The sequence below is a fragment of the Heterodontus francisci genome, chromosome 3 (genome assembly GCF_036365525.1).
Source record: "Heterodontus francisci isolate sHetFra1 chromosome 3, sHetFra1.hap1, whole genome shotgun sequence".
NCBI classification, from domain to species: domain Eukaryota; kingdom Metazoa; phylum Chordata; class Chondrichthyes; order Heterodontiformes; family Heterodontidae; genus Heterodontus; species Heterodontus francisci.
In genome coordinates this window covers 59,435,155-59,456,328 of record NC_090373.1, presented here as the reverse complement: position 1 = coordinate 59,456,328, position 21,174 = coordinate 59,435,155, and the positions used below count along the sequence as shown (strand labels likewise).

General features: G+C 43.6%; 1 protein-coding gene across 2 annotated transcripts in view; it reads right to left on the bottom strand.

Annotated features, from left to right (window-relative positions):
- taf1b (TATA box binding protein (Tbp)-associated factor, RNA polymerase I, B) overlaps positions 1 to 21,174 on the bottom strand; it is a 104,338-nt gene that overhangs the window by 14,523 nt on the left and 68,641 nt on the right. For both annotated transcript variants that reach the window (XM_068022485.1, XM_068022490.1), the window contains exons 9-12: positions 12,860 to 13,007; positions 8,231 to 8,408; positions 8,094 to 8,140; positions 5,848 to 5,938 (exon numbers count right to left, since the gene is read on the bottom strand). In XM_068022485.1, coding sequence (XP_067878586.1) covers positions 5,848 to 5,938; positions 8,094 to 8,140; positions 8,231 to 8,408; positions 12,860 to 13,007 — 464 coding nt within the window. The remainder of the gene's footprint in view (positions 1 to 5,847; positions 5,939 to 8,093; positions 8,141 to 8,230; positions 8,409 to 12,859; positions 13,008 to 21,174) is intronic.

Sequence of the window (21,174 nt, the reverse complement as noted above, 5' to 3'; positions counted from 1 at the left end):
GACTGAAAAGCTAATAAAAAGAGGGAGAAAATTGATTATGAAAGTAAATTGGCAAGAAATATAAAAACAAACAACAAGAACTTCTACGGGTAAATAAGAGAGTAGCTAAAGTGAGCATGGGACCCTTGGAGAATGCGACTGGAGAACTGATAACGGGGAACAGGGAAATGTCAGATAATTTAAACCAATATTTTGCATTGGTCTTCACGGTGGAGGACACTATAAACATCCCACAGATGATCAGATAAGCAAGGAGCTAATGGGAGGAAAGATCTTGTAACAGTCTCTTTCACGAGGGACAAAGTATTTGACAAACTAATATGACTAAAGGCAGACAAATCACCAGGACCTGATGGCCTACATCCAAGGGATTTAAAGGAAGTGGCTGCAGAGATAGTGGAGGCATTAGTTGAAATATTCCAGAACTCACTGGATTCTGGGAGGGTCCCAGCAGATTGGAAAACCGCTAATGTGGCGCCCCTGTTCAAGAAGGGAGGGAGACAAATAGCAGGAAACTATAGGCCTGTCAGCTTTACATCGGTCATTGGGAAAATACTAGAGTCCATTATTAAGGAAGAAATAGCAGGACATTTAGAAAAGCTTAACGCAATCAAACAGAGTCGACATGGTTTTGTGAAAGGGAAATCATGTTTGACAAATCTGTTAGAGTTCTTTGAGAATATAACAAGCAGAGTTGATAAAGGGGAACCGGTAGATGTAGTGTATTTGGATTTTCAGAAGGCGTTCGATAAGGTGCAACATAAAAGATTACTGCACAAAATAAGAGCTCAGGGTATTGGGGGTAATGTGTTGGCATGGATTGAGGATCGGCTAACACACAGAAGGCAGAGAGTCGGGATCAATGGGTCTTTTTCAGGTTGGAAAGCCGTAACTGGTGGGGTGCCACAAGGATCAGTCCCAGGCCCTCAACTATTTACTATCTATATCAATGACTTGGAGGAGGGGGCAGAGTGTAATATATCCAAATTTGCTGACGATACAAAAATAGGTGGGAGGGCATGTTGTGATGAGGACATAAGGAATCTGCAAGGGGATATAGATAGGTTAAGTGAGTGGGCAAAAACTTGGCAGATGGAGTTTAATGTAGGAAAGTGTGAGGTCATGCACTTTGGTAGGAAGAATCAAAAGGTAGAATATTATTTAAATGGAGAGAGACTCCAAAAAAAGTGCAGCACAGAGGGATCTGGGTGTTCTTGAGCATGAAACACAAAAAGTTAGCATGCAGATGCAGCAAGTAATTAAGGAGGCAAATGGAATTTTGCCCTTTATTGCTATGGGGTTGGGGTTTAAAAATAGGGAAGTTTTGTGACAACTTTACAGGGAGTTGGTGAGGCTGCACCTGGAGTACTGTGTACAGTTTTGGTGCCCGTATTTAAGAAAAGATATACTGGCAATGGAGGCAGTTCAAAAGAGATTCACTAGGCTGATTCCTGATATGAAGGGGTTGACTTATCAAGAACGACTAAACAGGTTAGGCCTTTGTTCATTAGAGTTTAGAAGAATGAGGGGTGATCTTAATGAAATGTACTAGATTCTGAGGGGGCTTGACAGGGAAGATGTTGAGAAGATGTTTCCACTAGTGAGGGGGACTAGGAGACATAGTTACAGAATAAGGGGTCACACATTTAAAACGGAGATGTGAAGGAATTTCTTCTCTCAGAGGGTAGTGAATGTCTGGAATTCTCTAACCCAGAGAGTTGTGGAGAATAGATCACTGAAAGTATTTAAAGAGGAGGTAGATAGATTTTTGAAATATTGGGAAGTTGAGGGCTATGAGGAGCTGGCATGAAAAAGCAGTTGAGGTTTGGGGCAGATCAGCCATGATCTTATTGAATGGTGGGGCAGTCTTGAGGGGCCGAATGGCCTACTCCTGCTCCTATTTATGTTCTTATGACCCTACCCTCTGAAACTCTCTCCCTAATCCTTTCTTGCCTCTGTATTTTCCTCCTAGCCTTTTTTTTTTAATTCATTCGTGGGATGTGGGCATTGCTGGCCAGGCCAGCATTTATTGCCCATCCCTAATTGCCCTTGAGAAGGTGCTGGCGAGCAGCCTTCATGAACCGCTGCAGTCTATTTGGGGTTGGTATACCCACTGTGCTGTTTGGAAGGGAGTTCCAGGATTTTGACCCAGCAACAGTGAAGGAACGGCGATATAGTTCCAAGTCAGGATGGCTTGTGACTTGGAGGGGAACTTGCAGGTGGTGGTGTTCCCATACATTAGCTGCCCTTGTCCTTCTAGGTAGAGGTCGAGGGTTTGGAAGGTGCTGTCGAAGGAGCCTTGGTGCATTGCTGCAGTGCATCTTGTAGATGGTACACACTGCTGCCACTGTGCGTCGGTGGTGGAGGGAGTTAAATTTTGTAGATGGGGTGCCAATTAGCGGGCTGCTTTGTCCTGGATGGTGTCGAGCTTCTTGAGTGTTGTTGGAGCTGCACCCATCCAGGCAAGTGGAGAGTATTCCATCACACTCCTGACTTGTGCCTTGTAGATGGTGGACAGGCTTTGGGGACTCAGGAGGTGAGTTACTCGCCTCAGGATTCCGAGCCTCTGTCCTGCTCTTGTAGCCACGGTATTTATATGGCTACTCCAGTTTAGTTTCTGGTCAATGGTAGCCCCTAGGATGTTGATATTGGGGGATTCAGCGATGGTAATGCCGTTGAATGTCAAGGGGAGATGGTTAGCTTATCTCGTGTTGGAGATGGTCATTGCCTGGCACTTGTAGAGCGCAAATGTTACTTGCCACTTATCAGCCCAAGCCTGGATATTGTCCAGGTCTTGCTGTATTTCTACATGGACTGCTTCAGTATCTGAGGAGTCACAAATGGTGCTGGACATTGTGCAATCATCAGCGAACATCCCCACTTCTGACCTTATGATTGAAGGAAGGTCATTGATGAAGCAGCTGAAGATGGTTGGGCCTAGGACACTACCCTGAGGAACTCCTGCAGTGATGTCCTGGAGCTCAGATGATTGACCTCCAACAACCACAAACATCTTCCTTTGCGCTAGGTATGACTCCAGCCAGCGGAGGGTTTTCCCCCGATTCTCATCGGCCTCAGTTTTGCTAGGGCTCCTTGATGCCATACTCGGTCAAATGCTGCCTTGAGGTTAAGGGTAGGCACTCTCACCTCACCTCTCGAGTTTAGCTCTTTTGTCCATGTTTGAACCAAGGCTGTAATGAGGTCAGGAGCTGAGTGGCCCTGGCGGAACCCAAACTGACCGTCACTGAGCAGGTTATTGCTAAGCAAGTGCCGCTTGATGGCACCGTAGATGACACCTTCCATCACTTTACTGATGATTGAGAGTAGGCTGATGGGGTAGTAATTGGCCGGGTTGGATTTGTCCTGCTTTTTGTGTACAGGACATACCTGGGCAATTTTCCACATTGCGGGGTAGATGCCAGTGTTGTAGCTGTACTGGAACAGCTTGGCTAGGGGCGCGGCAAGTTCTGGAGCACAGGTCTTCAATAGTATTGCTGGAATATTGTCAGGGCCCATAGCCTTTGCAGTATCCAGTGCCTTCAGTCGTTGCTTGATATCACACGGAGTGAATCGAATTGGCTGAAGTCTGGCATCTGTGATGCTGGGGACTTCAGGAGGAGGCCGAGATGGATCATCAACTCGGCACTTCTGGCTGAAGATTGTTGCAAATGCTTCAGCCTATCTTTTGCACTGATGTGCTGGGCTTCCCCATCATTGAGGATGGGGCTATTTGTGGAGCCACCTCCTCCAGTAGTTGCTTAATTGTCCACCACCATTCATGGCTGGATGTGGCAGGACTGCAGAGCTTAGATCTGATCCGTTGGTTACGGGATCGCTTAGCTCTGTCTATCGCATGCTGCTTACGCAGTTTGGCACGCAGATAGTCTGGTGTTGTAGCTTCACCAGGTTGACACCTCATTTTGAGGTATGCCTGGTGTTGCTCCTGGCATGCCCTCCTGCACTCTTCATTGAACCAGGGTTGGTCTTCTAGCTTGATGTTTTTTTTTTAGATTAGAGATACAGCACTGAAACAGGCCCTTCGGCCCACCGAGTCTGTGCCGAACATCAACCACCCATTTATACTAATCCTATATTCCTACCAAACATCCCCACCTGTCCCTATATTTCCCTACCACCTACCTATACTAGTGACAATTTATAATGGCCAATTTACCTGTCAACCTGCAAGTCTTTTGGCTTGTGGGAGGAAACCGGAGCACCCGGAGAAAACCCACGCAGACACAGGGAGAACTTGCAAACTCCACACAGGCAGTACCCGGAATCGAACCCGGGTCCCTGGAGCTGTGAGGCTGCAGTGCTAACCACTGCGCCACTGTGCCGCCCTAAATGGCAGAGTGGGGAATATGCCAGGCCATGAGGTTACAGATGCTGGTTCAGTAGAATTCTACTGCTGCTGGTGGCCCACAGCCCCTCATGGATGCCCAGTTTTGCATTGCTAGATCTGTTCGAAATCTATCCCATTTAGAACGGTGGTAGTGCCACACAATACGATGGAGGGTATCCTCAATGTGAAGGCGGGACTGCGTCTCCACAAGGACTGTGCGGTGGTCACTCCTACCAATACTATCATGGACAGATACATCTGCGGCAGGCAGATTGGTGAGGACGAGGTCAAGTAGGTTTTCCCCTCCTGTTGGTTCCCTCACCACCTGCCCCAAACCCAGTCTAGCAGATATGTCCTTTAGGACTCGGCCAGTTCGGTCAGTAGTGGTGCTACTGAGCCACTCTTGGTGATGGACATTGAAGTCCCCACCCAGAGTACATTTTCTGCCCTTGCCACCCTCAGTGCTTCCTCCAAGTGCAGTTCAACATGGAGGAGTACTGATTCATCAGTTGAGGGAGGGCAGTAGGTGGTAATCAGCAGGAGGTTTCCTTGTCCATGTTTGATCTGATACCATGAGACTTCATGGGGTCCAGAGTTGATGTTGAGGACTCCCAGGGCAACTCCCTCCCTACTGTATAGCACTGTGCCACCACTTCTGCTGGGTCTGTCCTGCAGGTGGGACAGGACATACCCAGGGATGGTGATGGCAGTGTCTGGGACATTGTCTGTAAGGTATGACTCCGTGAGAATGATTCTGTCAGGCTGTTGCTTGGCTAGTCTGTGGGACACCTCTCCCAACTTTGGCACAAGCCCCCAGATGTTATTAAGAAGGACTTTGCAGGGTCAGCAGGGCTGGGTTTGCTGTTGTCGTTTCCAGTGCCTAGGTCGATGCCGGGTGGTCCCTCCGGTTTTATTCCTTTTTATTGACTTTGTAGCGGTTAGGTACAACTGAGTGGCTTGCTAGGCCATTTCAGAGGGCATGTAAGAGTTAACCACATTGCTGTGGGTCTGGAGTCACATGTAAGCCAGACCAGGTAAGGACAGCAGATTTTCTTCCCTAAAGGACATTAGTGAACCAGATGGGTTTTTACAACAATCGACAATGGTTTCATGGCCATCATTAGACTAGCTTTTAATTCCAGATTTATTAATTGAATTCAAATTCCACCTTCTGCTGTGTCCCCAGAGCAATACCCTGGGTTACTAGTCCAGTGACAATACCACTACGCCACCGCCTCCCCTTTTATTCCATCTCTTCCACAAAACTTTGGATGCCCTCAATCATTCATCCCACAGCAACTATATTCAGATATTCTCCATTTTATACAGAAAACTTACTTTCTGGTCAATCTTTGGGCATACCAGCTGTAATCCAGCAGTATGACATTTATACAAGAGGATTAATAATTAGAATGCCAATACTGCAATTTATAAATAATCTGTAGTTGACTGAGAAAATTCAATGTTCAGTAAATGTTATATAAAAATAATGAATACTTTACCTGGCAGCCTGCTCTTCCACTTCCTTCTCACTTTCATCCAATCTGTGTCTCACTACCTTGTACCATTTTCTGAATTGAAAGAGCTTAACTCCTAACAAAAAACACAAACCATGAAAAGAAAAAGAAAAGTTCTACCTGAAACATTACCTGTCTTTTTTCTAAACAGATTGGTTCTGTATTTATATTTTCTGGTATTATTTTAAATCATGTTTCTTTCAACTTTCGAACCTCAAAATTTTTGTTTATTATGTAATTTACATTCTTCAAGGACAATACAACAGGATTAGGTTGGTACAGTCAATATAAAATATTTCTTTCCCATCCCAGTAATGTGTACAAACTTAATTTTAAAACTTGCCATTTATAGGCTGCAGTCCTCAATTAATTAATTCCCTAACGGTACACCAGCATTGTTACTTAACTTGCAGGTGCATATTCCCACATATTTACCCCTCAGGGCTCAGTCCATGTCAAGCTAATTGTGAGCTAACAAAGTCAAATTGAAGTAGCCAGTTTATAATTAATTAAGTGACTCACTATGTTCCATTCCCAATTGTATTTGAAAACAAACATAGCCATCATTTACTTCCCCTTTTGAAATGGAAAAATAACTACAGTAAAATACAACATGAGAATGTGTGATGCCTAATATTAGAGACAAGAAAAGGAATGCACAAAGACTTATTCTAGATCAACATCGCAATTACCACTTCCTATACATACTCCAGACCAGACGACTGCTGGACGGATTGAGGCTACAAAGGGACCCTCCGACACAAAATCTGGTCATGCCCCCACAGTCGTCTCGTGGATAGTAGTCCAGGAGATCACAACGACCATGACCAATCTTGCAATTACATTGGACCCAAACCAACATTTGCTGGGATGCCCACTGAAGAGCGAGGCTTCCCTTCAGGCTAGCACAGCTCTCACGACTAACTGGATTCACCTTCTGTGGTGAAGTGCAGCCCTCCCCATAGCAAACACATAGCTGAAGCATATGCAAGACATATCAATCATAGCAAAGAATATACATCCTCCTACTAGAACTGGAGAAATACCAAGTTAGCTGGGGAGAGCTGTTGAAGGCTCACACATCAGTGGCGCAGTGGTTAGCACCGTAGCCTCACATCTCCAGCGACCTGGGTTCAATTCTGGGTACTGCCTGTGTGGAGTTTGCAAGTTCTCCCTGTGTATGCGTGGGTTTCCTCCGGGTGCTCTGGTTTCCTCCCACATGCCAAAAGACTTGCAGGTTGATAGGTAAATTGGCCATTATATAAATTGCCCCCAGTATAGGTAGGTGGTAGGGAAATATAGGGACAGGTGGGGATGTGGTAGGAATATGGAATTAGTGTAGGATTAGTATAAATGGGTGGTTGATGGTTTGCACAGACTCGGTGGGCCGAAGGTGTATCTTTAAAAAAAAAACATCACAAATGGTCTTCCATCCCCTCAGCATGTGAACTCGCCCACTGACTGTGAAAGGCAATGGTCCCAATTAGTATCACTAATATGCAGGGGCCTTTTCCCAACCTATTGCCCAGTCCCCAATTCTAAGCACCACACTTCAGAAGGATGTGAAGGCTTTGGTAGGGTATAGACGACATTTATCAGAATGGTTCCAGGGATGAAGGATTACAGTTAAGTGGAAAGACTGGTGAAGCTGGGGTTGTTTTTCTGTGAGCAGAGAAGGCTAAGAGGAGATTTAATAGTGGTGTTTAAAATCATGAAGGGTTTAGATTGAATAATTAAAGAGAAACTATTTCCAATGGCTCAAGAGTCAATAACCAGAAGGCACAGATTTAAGGTGTTTGGCAGAAGAACCAGAGGCAACATGAGGAAAAACCTTTTTTGCAATGAGTGGTTAGGATTTGGAATGCACTGCTTCATAGGGTGTTGGATACAGATTCAATAGTAGCCTTCAAAAGAGAATTGAATGCTTGAAGGAGAAAAAAAAATGTAGGGATGTGGGGAAAGAGTGGTGGAGTGGGACTAACTGGATTGCTTTTTGAAAGAGCTGACACAGATTTGATGGGCCAAATGGGCTCCTTCTGCACTGTACTATTATGATCGAACAATAAATTAAATAACAAAAATGCTGGAACTGTACAGCAAGTTGCTCTATATCTAAAACACAAAATAAATAAAAAATTAAATGAATTTTCATGAGCTACAGAATCTCTTCTTCCATGATCACCATAAAATTGGAATGTAGATTCACATATTCTACAATGATAATTAAATACCTTCAGTGTTTTGTTTGTTTATCTCATCCGCTCTGTTAGATAACAACCTGTTAAATGATACAAAATTACAAAACAATTTTTAAAATCTGAGCTCTATACCTACTGCAATATTTTACTATATACATCGAATGACTTACCATTCACGTTTGTCATCAAGCACAAACAGCAGTTTCAGGGCAACCACAATTACCGCTGCAGCCTGAACTTCATATTTGACTGTATTTTCTCCTCTAGACAGTGGGTGAAATGTCAGAAAGTCCACCTCTCCGATGCCCATTTTCTTCACCAATCTCCGTGTCCAAATATGCATGCTCTCTGGTTTTTCGGGATAATGAAAGAAAAAAATTAAGATAGAAATATACCACAATTTCCTCAATAGGAACTGCCATCTCAAAGATTAATTCAACTCAGAGGTATTCCTTAAAGCTACAAAAAAAGTCTTAATATATTTGTTATGTTTTTGGGGGGGGGGGGAGGGGGGGCAGGGGGGGTACAGGGGAGAGATTGCCCATCTTCTCCTTGTGCTTTTTCCCCAGTAGAAAAAGTACCAATGCAATCACACCTCTCACCTGTATCACCAATTCATGTTTAATTGAATGGTTTATAAATAAACATTAAAAAGATAGTGAGATTTGTTTTCATCTTCAGACTATACAACAGTAGACCAGCTAGATTAGTTTGCACCGACCCTGTGATCACCAGCCTTTTTGTGTTAATGACTGTAAACAGTAATGAATGTAAACAAGGATTGCTGGTGCCAACTAGTCTTTACAACTGTAAGTAAAAGGCAAAATAAAGAACCTGTTGAAGTATGTGGAGTTCACAGGAAAGTTGTGTTGCTGACTACTATGGAGCTAACATCTTCAATCATCCAAAGCTGCAAAAGACTTTTGATAAGTTTATCCGCTTACATCATAAATGTTGTGTGTCTGTTTTATCATGTGTGCTGCAATGAACTATTATATACGTTTGTAAGAGACTAAATAGATGGAGAAGTATTGGCCTGGATTTTGCAGTGGTTTTTGATGGCGAACTGTCAGCGATTGCGTCATTACTCCTCAAACTGACCACAACTTCAGGATTTAGCACATGGTCAGATGAATGCGGAAATTCTAGAGTTGCGATCTGTCACTCACTGCTCCGCCACAGGCTGTGCTGTGGTGCCAATCACCCCCACCACCATCTCCCTCCCACCCCCCCCACACCACCACTAAGCCAGCAATCAGTGAAATCAGGTGATTTAGCGAGAACTTCCCCTTTTCCGATCTCTCTCTGTGGTTTGAATCAGGTATAATTTTTTATGGGGTTTCTATCAGGTGTAACTGAGTTTTTAATGGCGATCTGACTAGTAACAGTGTTTTTTCATGTCCCCTCTTCGCTCTCCTAATTACTTTTTTTAGTACCCCCACTACACATTCTGTACTCCTCTAGTGCCTGCGCTGTTTTCAGCGCTCCAAATCTGTCATAAGCCTCTCTTTTTTTCCTGATCCAATCCTGTATATCCCTTGACATCCTGGGTTCCCTGGACTTGTTGGTCCAACCCTTTACCTTAACATGTTGGCTCTGAACCCTCACTATTTCCTCTTTGAATGACTCCCACTGATCTGATGTAGACTTTCCTACAAGTAGCTGCTCCAAGTCCACTTTGGCCAGATACTGTTTTTTCATATTGAAATATTCCTTCCCCCAATTCAGTCCCTTTATTTCCGGCCCGTCTTTGTCCTTTTCCATAACGACCTTAAATCTTACAGAGTTATGGTTACTATCTCCGAAATGCTTCCCCCACTGACACTTCTAGCACTTGTCCGGCTTCATGCCCTAGGATTAGGTCCAGCCTATTATCTTGTAGGACTTTCTACATGCTGGCTCAAAAAGCTCTCCTGTTTGCATTTTAAGAATTCCTCCCCCTTTAAACCTTTTACACCCAGACTATCCCATTTGATATTAGGTAAGTTGAAATCCCCTACTATTGTTAGCCTATTGTTAACTATACAGTAAATGGAAAAGTCCTGGGGAAAATTGATGTACAGAGAGATTTGGGTGTTCAGGTCCATTGTTCCCTGAAGGTGGCAACGCAGGTCAATAGAGTGGTCAAGAAGGCATGCGGCATGCTTTCCTTCATCGGACGGGGTATTGAGTGCGGGGGTTGGCAGGTCATGTTACAGTTGTATGGGACTTTGGTTTGGCCGCATTTGGAGTGCTGCGTGCAGTTCTGGTCATCACATTGCCGGAAGGGTGTGGGTGCTTTGGGGGGGGTGCAGAGGAGGTTCACCGGGATGTTGCCTGGTATGGAGGGCGCTAGCTATGAAGAGGGGTTGAGTAGATTGGGATTATTTTCATTGGAAGGACGGAGGTTGAGGGGGGACCTGATTGAGGTGTACAGGGTCGTGGGAGGTATGGACGGGGTGGATGGCAAGAAGCTTTTTCCCAGAGTGGGGGATTCAATTACTAGGGGTCACGAGTTCAAAGTGAGAGGGGAGAAGTTTAGGGGGGATATGCGTGGAAGGTTCTTTACGCAGGGGGTGGTGGGTGGCTGGAACGCGTTGCCAGCGGAGGTGGTAGACGCGGGCACGATAGCGTCTTTTAAGATGTATCTAGACAGATACATGAATGGGCAGGAAGCAAAGAGATACAGACCCTTAGAAAATAGGCGACATGTTTAGACAGAGGATCTGGATCGGCACAGGCTTGGAGGGCCGAAGGGCCTGTTCCTGTGCTGTAATTTTCTTTGTTCTTGTTCTAACTATTGCTGAAGAACAGATCTGGCCCTGAAAAAGTAATTTTATATTTATGGAGTGTTGTTAAATGTCTCCATTATGATTAATTACTGGATATTTTTTTTAAACTACATTTTTATTTAAAATGTTTTTTTCATGATCTTTCAGCTCTTCTCTTCACCCCATGTGCATGTCCAAACTTTACTTTGCTTGATGTCAAATTTTAACAAAGTGTTACGATTTTAGTGCTTTTATTTCCTGGTTGACTGTCTTTGAGAATTCTTTAATAACATTGGCTGCTTGCACAGCTTGATGACTTAACTGCAGCTCCATGCTGGGAATCCCATTTAACTGCACTACAATCCATTGCACGGTGAGAGGGGCAAAGTCTTTGCCACAGAGATCATTAGATCGCTCAGTAAGGCTTTCTTCGAGATCAGTGGCAACGAAATCAAATAGAGTAAACAACATTTAGGGGATGTTGGTATAATTATTAACCCATCTACATGACTGAAATTACATCTATTTGTATTTGTGCACAGGATATCATATAACAGTATTAAGGATAGCATTTCCTAAGAGACTGGATTTCACCTTATTTGTAAAGTAATAAATATATGTAAAGGGAAGTTTTTATAAGGTGAAGTACTATGTTTGAAAGTACTTCAAAATCTCTTCTCCACTCATTTAACTCTCACTGTACAAGAATTAATTATTTTATAAAGAATGTAATCCCAACATAAATAAGGTTAAATAAAACTATTAACTCCTCTTCCCTTCCACCGTGAGACATGCATCTTAAGGATCCAGACTCAGCATAGAGATGCAGAGCTAACTTTGAGTATCAGCTCAGTCAGTAATCAGACAGAATGGCAATGTTCATTACTTTCTAAACATCTTCTCCTCCCCTCCCCCATCAGCATTCTGAAGGGAGTGTTCACACCTCAACCACCCCCAATACACCCTCCCCTTCCCATGCAAGGGCAAGAGATGCAACACCTGCCCTTTTACCTCCTCCATTCCCACCATCCAGAACCCCAAACACACTTTCCAGGACAAACAGCAATTTACTCGTACTTTTTTCAATTTAGTATACTATATTCTCTGATCACAATGTGGTCTCTTTTTCTACGCTGGGCAGACCAAACACTCATTGGGTGACCAATCTGCGGAAAACCTCTGTTCAAGCTTCCAGTTGCCTGTGATTTTAATTCTCTGCCGATTCCTACTCTGACCTCTCCGTCATCAACCTCCAACACCGCTACAATGAAGCTCAATGCAAGCTCGAAGAACAACACCTCATCTTTTGATTCGGCATTTTACAGCCTTCAGACTCAACACTTTCAAACAATTTCAGATCATAACCACTGTCCCCATTTCATTGGGCAGCAGCTGTTAGTAAAGATTCTGCTGTTCCCCTTTACACTGCCTCTAGACCAGTCTTTTGTTGCTTTACTTTTCCCATTACCATCCCCTTTTGCCTTGCGCCATAATCCCTTTTGTCATTTAATCTTTCCCATCTTCCACCCCATCAACGATCTTCCCTTTCGTCTTTCTTCCCCTCCTCACTTTCCCTGCCTCCATACTTCCTTAAAACCTGTTACATGGCTAATGTTTTCCGGTTCTGAGAAAGGTCATGGACCTAAAACCTTAACTTTGTTCGCACTCCACAGATGCTGCCTGATCTGCTGAGCATTTCAGACATTTTTTGCTTTTATTTATATTTGAGATTTTCAGCAGCTGCACTATTTTGCTTTTGTATTTTCTATGGCGATGCTGCTTGGCAGGTCTAGAACCTGCCAGCTGAGCAACTACCTAACAAATAGGAGACTTCATGCGAAGAACAAAAACTTTGGAAAACTCTTCCTTTGTAGGAGTTTCAACATTAAAAAAAAAATCGACTTGATGGGTGGCGGGAGGAGCAGATGTTGGGTTGGTGGTAGGAGGTAGGTGGGAGAAGTTCTTTACATTGATTATCCTTCCCCTACCCCACATGTTTGGTTCTGAATTGTACTGTACTGTTTTGGTGATGTATTTGTGGTAGTCTACCTGGCAAGTTAGCTTCTATCAAATACTTAATACAAAGTATATCTGGATGGAGGAAACACTTCTCAGTTATTTCAGGAAAACGAGGCATGTCCAGAAACTCAGCAAGTTGGTGCACTTTCCTTTGAATTTCATCATAGGATGGAATGGACTGCAACAGATCAGCACAGGAGGAGATACAATTAAATTAGTGAGATAACAAGTAGTTAATGTAGTAAAACATCACAAAACACTAAACAGAGGTGTAATCAAAATTAATTTGTGGTCATGAACAATAATTACAATTACTGCTATTTAATTCACACAAAATTATGTACACAAAGGGACATATAATGCAAAACAGTGATGGAACCCAAACTCTAGTCAATTAGATATTCCAAATTAGCATATGACTTTGCTCATGCAAATGAAATTAATTCCTACAGCAAATAAAATTTTCCTTTTCCTTTCACCTCAGGAACCTGAGATTAAGTCCACCCAGGACAGATGAGATGAAAGGCATACAAAGATGGTTATGGTTACTATGGTAATGGAAATTTCACAGTGTGTGAATAGTTCCTAAGAGTGGGGTTAAGATACATTGTAAAGGCAGCAGAAGGGGAAGCCTGATGAGCATTCTGGATGCAAGAAACAAAAGGGTGTTTCATTGCTCAGCACTGACATCCCTCATCTATCCAGACCCTAAAATGGTTAAAATTGAAGTATCAATCTGGGAGAAGAGACGCCAGCCCAGAAAGCAAAAACAAGATGTTGGCAAGTGGGACACTGATCTGCAGCTCTCATGTCTACATCACTGCAGCAGATTATTATTTATAGATGACTGCCTGGCAGAATGATAGCTCCTAGATACATAGTAATTGCTAGGCAAATGACTGCCCTTGTTTAAATTTTTAAAAAATAAGATTTTCCCTATTTGTTTAAGCCCAGCATTTCACTATCAGAATGAGCTGAATCAGCAGTTGGCTAAATTGAATGCAGTTCACCATCCTTTTCATTCCTATATATGCCAAGCCAGAGCGGAGGTGGATTCCATAAACCAGAGCAAGACCAACATGGGATTAAGGAATCAATCTAATCGCTGTATCATCAGTTACATTTTCAACCCTTGCTTCAATAGATCAGTATGAAAAATCCTTTTTTTCCCCAATTATGATACTCCTTATAAAAATAAAATTTCTATTGTTCAATGTTTTATTAGCGCTAGGCTGTTTTAATAAAGGAGCTACTTGAAGCAAGCAGAGCAACTGTTGTGACAATTACCGTAAGGGTTAATCAGTCTGGCTACATTAAAGTCTGAAAAACTTGGCATTGGTACAAAAGATTAACTCACGCCCACATAAACACCAAGTTAGACTAGAACTTGTCACCTCAACAGATTTAACTTCGACTAAGTATCCTTTTTGTGATGAATACTGTTCTTCTGTTTTCATTTTCCAATAACTTAACATTCCCCATTATATCAAAGCGATACAGCACTGAAACAGGCTCTTCGGCCCACCGAGTCTGTGCTGACCAACAACCACCTATTTATACTAATCCAACATTAACCCCGTATTCCCTACCACATCCCCACCATTCTCCGACCATCTACCTATACTAGGGGCAACTTACAATGGCCAATTTACCTATCAACCTACAAGTCTTTGGCGGTGGGAGGAAAGCGGAGCACCCGGCGGAAACCCACGCAGTCACAGGGAGAACTTGCAAACTCCACACAGGCAGTACCCAGAACCGAACTCATGTCGCTGGAGCTGTGAGGCTGCGGTGCTAACCACTGCGCCACTGTGCCGCCCAAAGTCACTTACAAAGTCTCTTCCTTCCTATAAATTTTCCTCCATCTCTCCTTTGCAGCTTCCAAGACACCTCACTGCACTAATAAATTCAGCTATGATCCAATCAAAAAAAATTACCAAACTTCCTTCAAAAACACTTTGGGCAAGACACCAGAATTATTGAATCATGATACAAATGGGTTCAAACAGCATCCAAAAATGAGGCTGCAATTCCCTGATCCCCATAGAGGTGCCAGTGCTACTAATGGACAATCTTTAAGGTGGTGTGTGGGGGGGTTTTCAGATCATAGGAAGATACAAGCTCAAAGAGAGGATTGGATTACAAAAAAGTAATTATTTCAGGGTAAGGAGGATTTCCACGTCTGTATACATGAGTGATAGTCCCCTAGGTAGCTATCTTCCACAGAGTTGGGTGATTAAGATAAGCCATATGCATTCGAGTTTCATTCCAGTCCACTCCGCACTAAACTTGAGATACCAAAGGATTTGCACAGTGTTACATTTGATTGGCCAGCACCACATGCTGCAATGGAATAGTTAATTCAGAGTTTCAATAACTCTTTTCTTCTCAGCCCATTAGGAAATTCGACTGGATCTGCTTCCTCCTAGAGGATAATCCACCTTTCATTATTGTGAACCACTGTAAGTTTAACATATTTCCTATTTATCAACACAAAAATAATACAGAAGATAAACTGGTGCCATAACCATTACCTTTTAAACTGTAATGCTACGGTGCTTGATCAATCTAATCAGATACCATCCTATCTTATAGGAGTCAACCCAATCGGGATTCCTCCTCTATTGCACGCCCATAAAAGTAAACAGGCACGATAACTGTGCACATGCTTGGTCTGTTTTGGCAATAAAGCAGAAGAAAATAACTTTTTTTGTTATCTCCCTTTGCTAAAAACACATTACTTTTTTTATTCGTTCATGGAATGTGGGCGTCACTGGCTAGGACAGCATTTATTGCCCATCCCTAATTGCCCTTCAGAAGGTGGTGCTGAGCTGCCTTCTTGAACTGCTGCAGTCCATGTGGGGTAGGTACACCCACAGCACTGTTAGGAAGGGAGTTCCAGGATTTTGACCCAGTGACAGTGAAGGAACGGCAAAATAGTTCCAAGTCAGGATGGTGAGTGGCTTGGAGAGGAACTTGCAGGTGGTGGTGTTCCCATGCAACTGCTGCCCTTGTTCTTCTAGGTGGTAAAGGTCACAGGTTTGGAAGGTGCTGTTGAAGGAGCCTTGGTGAGTTGCTGCAGTGTATCTTGTAGATGGTACACACTTCCGCCACTGTGAATCGGTGGTCAAGGGAGTGAATGTTGTGGATGGGGTACCAATCATGCGGGCTGCTTTGTCCTGAATGGTGTTGAGCTTCCTGAGTGTTGTTGGAGCTGCACCCATCCAGGCAAGTGGAGAGTATTCAATCATGCTCCTGACTTGTGCCTTGTAGATGGGGGAAAGGCTTTGGGGAGTCAGGAGGTGAGTTACTTGCCGCAGGATTCCTAGCTCTGACCTGCTGTTATAGCCACGGTATTTATATGGCTACTCCAGTTCAGTTTCTGGTCAATTGTAGCCCCCAGGATGTTGATAGTGGGGGATTCAGCGATGGTAATGCCATTGAATGTCAAGGGGAGATGGTTAGATTCTCTCTTGTCTGAGATGGTCATTGCCTGGCACTTGTGTCATGCGAATTTTACTTGCTACTTATCAGACTAAGCCTGGATATTGTCCAAGTTTGGCTGCATTTCTACACGGACTGCTTCAGTATCTGAGGAGTCGCGAATAGTGCTGAACATTCCCCACTTGTGACCTTATGACTGAAGGAAGGTCATTGATGAAGGAGCTGAAGATGGTTGGGCCTAGGACCCTACCCTGAGGAACTCCTGCAGTGATGTCCTGGAACTGAGATGATTGACCTCCAACAACCACAACCATCTTCCTTTGCGCTAGGTATAACTCCAACCAGCGGAGAGTTTTCCCTGATTCCGAATGACTCCAGTTTTGCTTGGGCTCCTTGATGTCATACTCGGTCAGATGCTGCCTTGAGGTCACTCTCACCTCACCTCTTGAGTTCAGCTCTTTTATCCATGTTTGAACCAAGGCTGCAATGAGGTCAGGAGCAGAGTGTCCCTGGCGGAACCCAATCTGACCATCACTGAGCAGGTTATTGCTAAGCAAGTGGCGCTTGATAGCACCATAGACGACACCTTCCATCACTTTACTGATGATCGAGAGTAGACTGATGGGGCCGTAATTGGCCGGGTTGGATTTGTCCTGCTTTTTGTGTACAGGACATACCTGGGCAATTTTCCACATTGCCGGCTAGATGCTACTATTATAGCTGCACTGGAACAGCTTGGCTAGGGGTGTGGCTAGTTCTGGAGCACATGTCTTCAGTACTATTGCCAGAATATTGTCAGGGCCTATAGCCTTTGCAGTATCCAGTACCTTCAGTCATTTCTTGATATCACGCCGAGTGAATCGAATTGGCTGAAGATGGACATCTGTGATGCTGGGGACTTCAGAAGGCGGCTGAGATGGATCATCTACTCGGCACTTCTGGCTGAAAACTGTTACAAATGCTTCAGCCTTATCTTTTGCACTGATGTGCTGGGCTCCCCCATCATTGAGGATGGGGCTATTTGTGGAGACACCTCCTCCAGTTAATTGTTTAATGGTCCACCACCAACCACCATTCATGACTGGAAGTGGCAGGACTGCAGAGCTTAGATCTGATCTGTTGGTTGGGGATTGTTTAGCTCTGTCTACTGCATGCTGCTTCCGCTGTTTGGCACGCAACTAGTCCTGGGTCCTCACCAGGTTGACACCTCATTTTGAGGTATGCCTGCTGCTGCTCCTGGCATGCCCTCCTGCACTCTTCATTGAACCAGGGGTGGTCCCCCGGCTTGATGGTAATGGTAGAGTGGGGGATATGCCAGGCCATGAGATTACAGATTGCGGTTAAATACATAATTTCACCGATATTCAGAGGAACAGCTAGGAGTAAAAAAATACTTAACAGAAATACTACTTTTCATCCCAAAACCAAACATTGAGTAAAAAAAAAAATTACACATCACCTTAGTGTACTGCTACAAGACAAATAAATTTTTCTTTCACACTAATTTCTTCCCATCCGCATCAAAAGTAATGTATCGATTCCTTGCTGACACTGGGATGCAGACTTACAGGTGTCAAATGCCCTGCAGTATCTTGCAGGGAGCCATTACTTGTACAAGAGATATTGGCTGCTTGATTGTGGGGGGGGGGGGGGCGGGGGGGGGGGGAAATAAAGAAAACAAGGGAAGGTAAATATATCACACTGGAGCTTCAACCTGTACTAAGCCAACAGTTACATATGGTTGCACTTCCAACAGAGATCACTGGATAGCAACCAGAGCAGATGCAAATTTCTTCTTCTCTAAGCTAGGAGGCACCAAGATCAATTGCACCATCTTTAATGATTCTCTAGTTGAGATCAGCTATTGAGACCTTCCTGTTTAGCTGCTCACTGGATAAACTGAACAGAAGACCCCAAAAGAAAACAACAGCTCTTACACAAAGTATTTTGCAGTGTTCTGGCAGTAATCAAATTGGCAACTCTATATTTATAGATTATTAGATTTTTATTCAAAAAAACTTCAGTGTCTGAAAAAGCTTATGAACTGAATTGGCAGGGTGGTCGGCACCAGCATATAGAAGTAGAAAAGAGGAATAAGGTGCATAAAGGAGAGTGAGTGTGTTGGATAGTACTAGAGATGGAAGTAGTACCATATTAGATACGAGCAGATCAAGGAGGACTACGACTACGAGGAATACAAAGACAGGTTTAGAATTCATGCACGTAAACTCAAAGTGTGGTGAATAAGGTTGGTGAGCTACAAGTGCCATAACTGTGTGGAATATGATGTCGGGGCAATAATGGAAACATGACCTAAAAATGGTGAGGACTGGGCGCTTAATATTCAAGGATACAAAATGTTCAGAAAAGATAGGGAAGGGGAAAAGGAAGGTGGAGTAGCAGTACTGATTAGGGGAAACAATTCAGTGTTGGAAAAAGAGGATGTCCTTGAGGGGGCAAGGACAGAATCCAGCTGTTTAGAGTTGGGAAGCAAAAAGGTGACGATCACACTACTGGTGGTATTCTATAGGTCTCCAAATAGTGAGAGATGGATGAGCAAATCTGCAGGGAAATCACAGAGATCTGCAAGAACTATAGAGTACTGATACTGGGGGGACTTTAATTACCCAAATAACGATTGGGATAATGCTAGAGTAAAGGGAAAGGAGGGGGGGAATTTTTCAATTGTGTTCAGGAGAAATTCCTTCACTAGTATGTTCTCAGTCCAACTAGGAAGGAAGCATAAACAAGAAATGCTGGATTCACTCAGCAGGTCTGGCAGCATCTGTGGAAAGAGAAGCAGAGTTAACGTTTCGGGTCAGTGACCCTTCTTCGGAACTGACAAATATTAGAAAAGTCACAGATTATAAACAAGTGAGGTGGGGGTTGGGCAAGAGATAACAAAGGAGAAGGTGCAGATTGGACCAGGCCACATAGCTGACCAAAAGGTCACGGAGCAAAGGCAAACAATATGTTAATGGTGTGTTGAAAGACAAAGCATTAGTACAGATTAGGTGTGAATATACTGAATATTGAACATCAGCAAGTGCAAACCTGAAGAAAAACAACCTGAAAAAAACAGTGGGTAAGCAAACTGAACAAACTAAAATGAAATGAAATAAATGCAAAAAAAGATTGTAAAAAATGTACAATTTACAATTTTTTACATTTTTTACAATCTTACATTTTTTACAATCTTTTTTTGCATTTATTTCATTTCATCTTAGTTTGTTCAGTTTGCTTACCCACTGTTTTTTTCAGGTTGTTTTTCTTCAGGTTTGCACTTGCTGATGTTCAATATTCAGTATATTCACACCTAATCTGTACTAATGCTTTGTCTTTCAACACACCATTAACATATTGTTTGCCTTTGCTCCGTGACCTTTTGGTCAGCTATGTGGCCTGGTCCAATCTGCACCTTCTCCTTTGTTATCTCTTGCCCAACCCCCACCTCACTTGTTTATAATCTGTGACTTTTCTAATATTTGTCAGTTCCGAAGAAGGGTCACTGACCCGAAACGTTAACTCTGCTTCTCTTTCCACAGATGCTGCCAGACCTGCTGAGTGAATCCAGCATTTCTTGTTTTTGTTTCAGATTTCCAGCATCCGCAGTATTTTGCTTTTATTTTAGGAAGGAAGCATTGCTGGATCAGCTGCTGAGGAATGAGGCGGATCAAGCGTCTGCGAGGGAACACTTGGGTAAGAGTGATCATTGTTCCTTGCTCTTCTAAACATTATGATACAATCTAAAGTAAAGTAGAGCTTTTAAATTGGAAAAGGGCTAACTTTAGTGGGATAAGGCAGATCTAGCCAGAGTAAAATGGAAACAAAGATTGACAGGAAAAACTGTAACAGACCAACAGGTGATCTTTAAGGAGATGATGTTTCAGGTACAGGCTAGGTACATTCCAACAAGAGCAAAATGTAAAGGAACCAAAGCCAGAGCCCTTTGGATGACAAGGGAGATAGAGAATATGATGAAACAAAATAAGATAATGTATGAGGTGAGGTGAGAGTGAATACCCTGGATAGTTAGGCAGCATTTGACCGAGTGTGGCATCAAGGTAAACTCTCCATTAGTTGGGAGTCATACCTAGCACAAAGGCAGAAGGTTGTGGTTGTTGGAGGCCAATCATCTCAGCTCCAAGACATCACTGCAGGAGTTTCTCAGGGTAGTGCCCTAGGCCCAAAAATCTTCAGCTGATTCATCAATGACTTCCCCTCCAACATAAGGTCAGAAGCGGAGATGTTCATTGATGACTGTACGGTGTTCAGTACCATTCACAACTCCTCAGATACTGAAGCAATCGGTGTCCATTTGCACCAAGACCTGGACAACATTCAGGCTTGGGCTGATAAGTGGCAAGTAACATTTGTGCCACACAAGTGCCAGGCAATGACCATCTCCAACACGAGAGAACCTAACCATCTCCCCATGACATTCAATGGCATTACGATCACTGAATCCCCCACAATCAACAGCCTGGGGGTTATCATAGACCAGAAACTGAACTGGAATAGCCACATAAATACTGCGACTACAAGGGAAACTGGGAATTCTGTGGCGAGTAACTCACCTCCTGTCTCCCCAATGCCTGTCCACCATCTACAAGGCACAAGTCAGGAGTGTGATGGAATACTCTCCACTTGCCTGGATGGGTGCAGCTCCAACAACACTCAAGAAGTTCAACACCATCCAGGACAAAGCAGTCCGCTTGATTGGCACCCCATTCACCACCTTCAACATTCACTCCCTTCATCGCCGACGCACAGTGGCAGCAGTGTGTACCATATACAAGATGCACTGTAGCAATTCACCATGCCTCTTTCGACAGCACCTTCCAAACCCACAACCTCTTCCACCTAGGAGGACAAGGACAGCAGATGCATGGGAACACCAC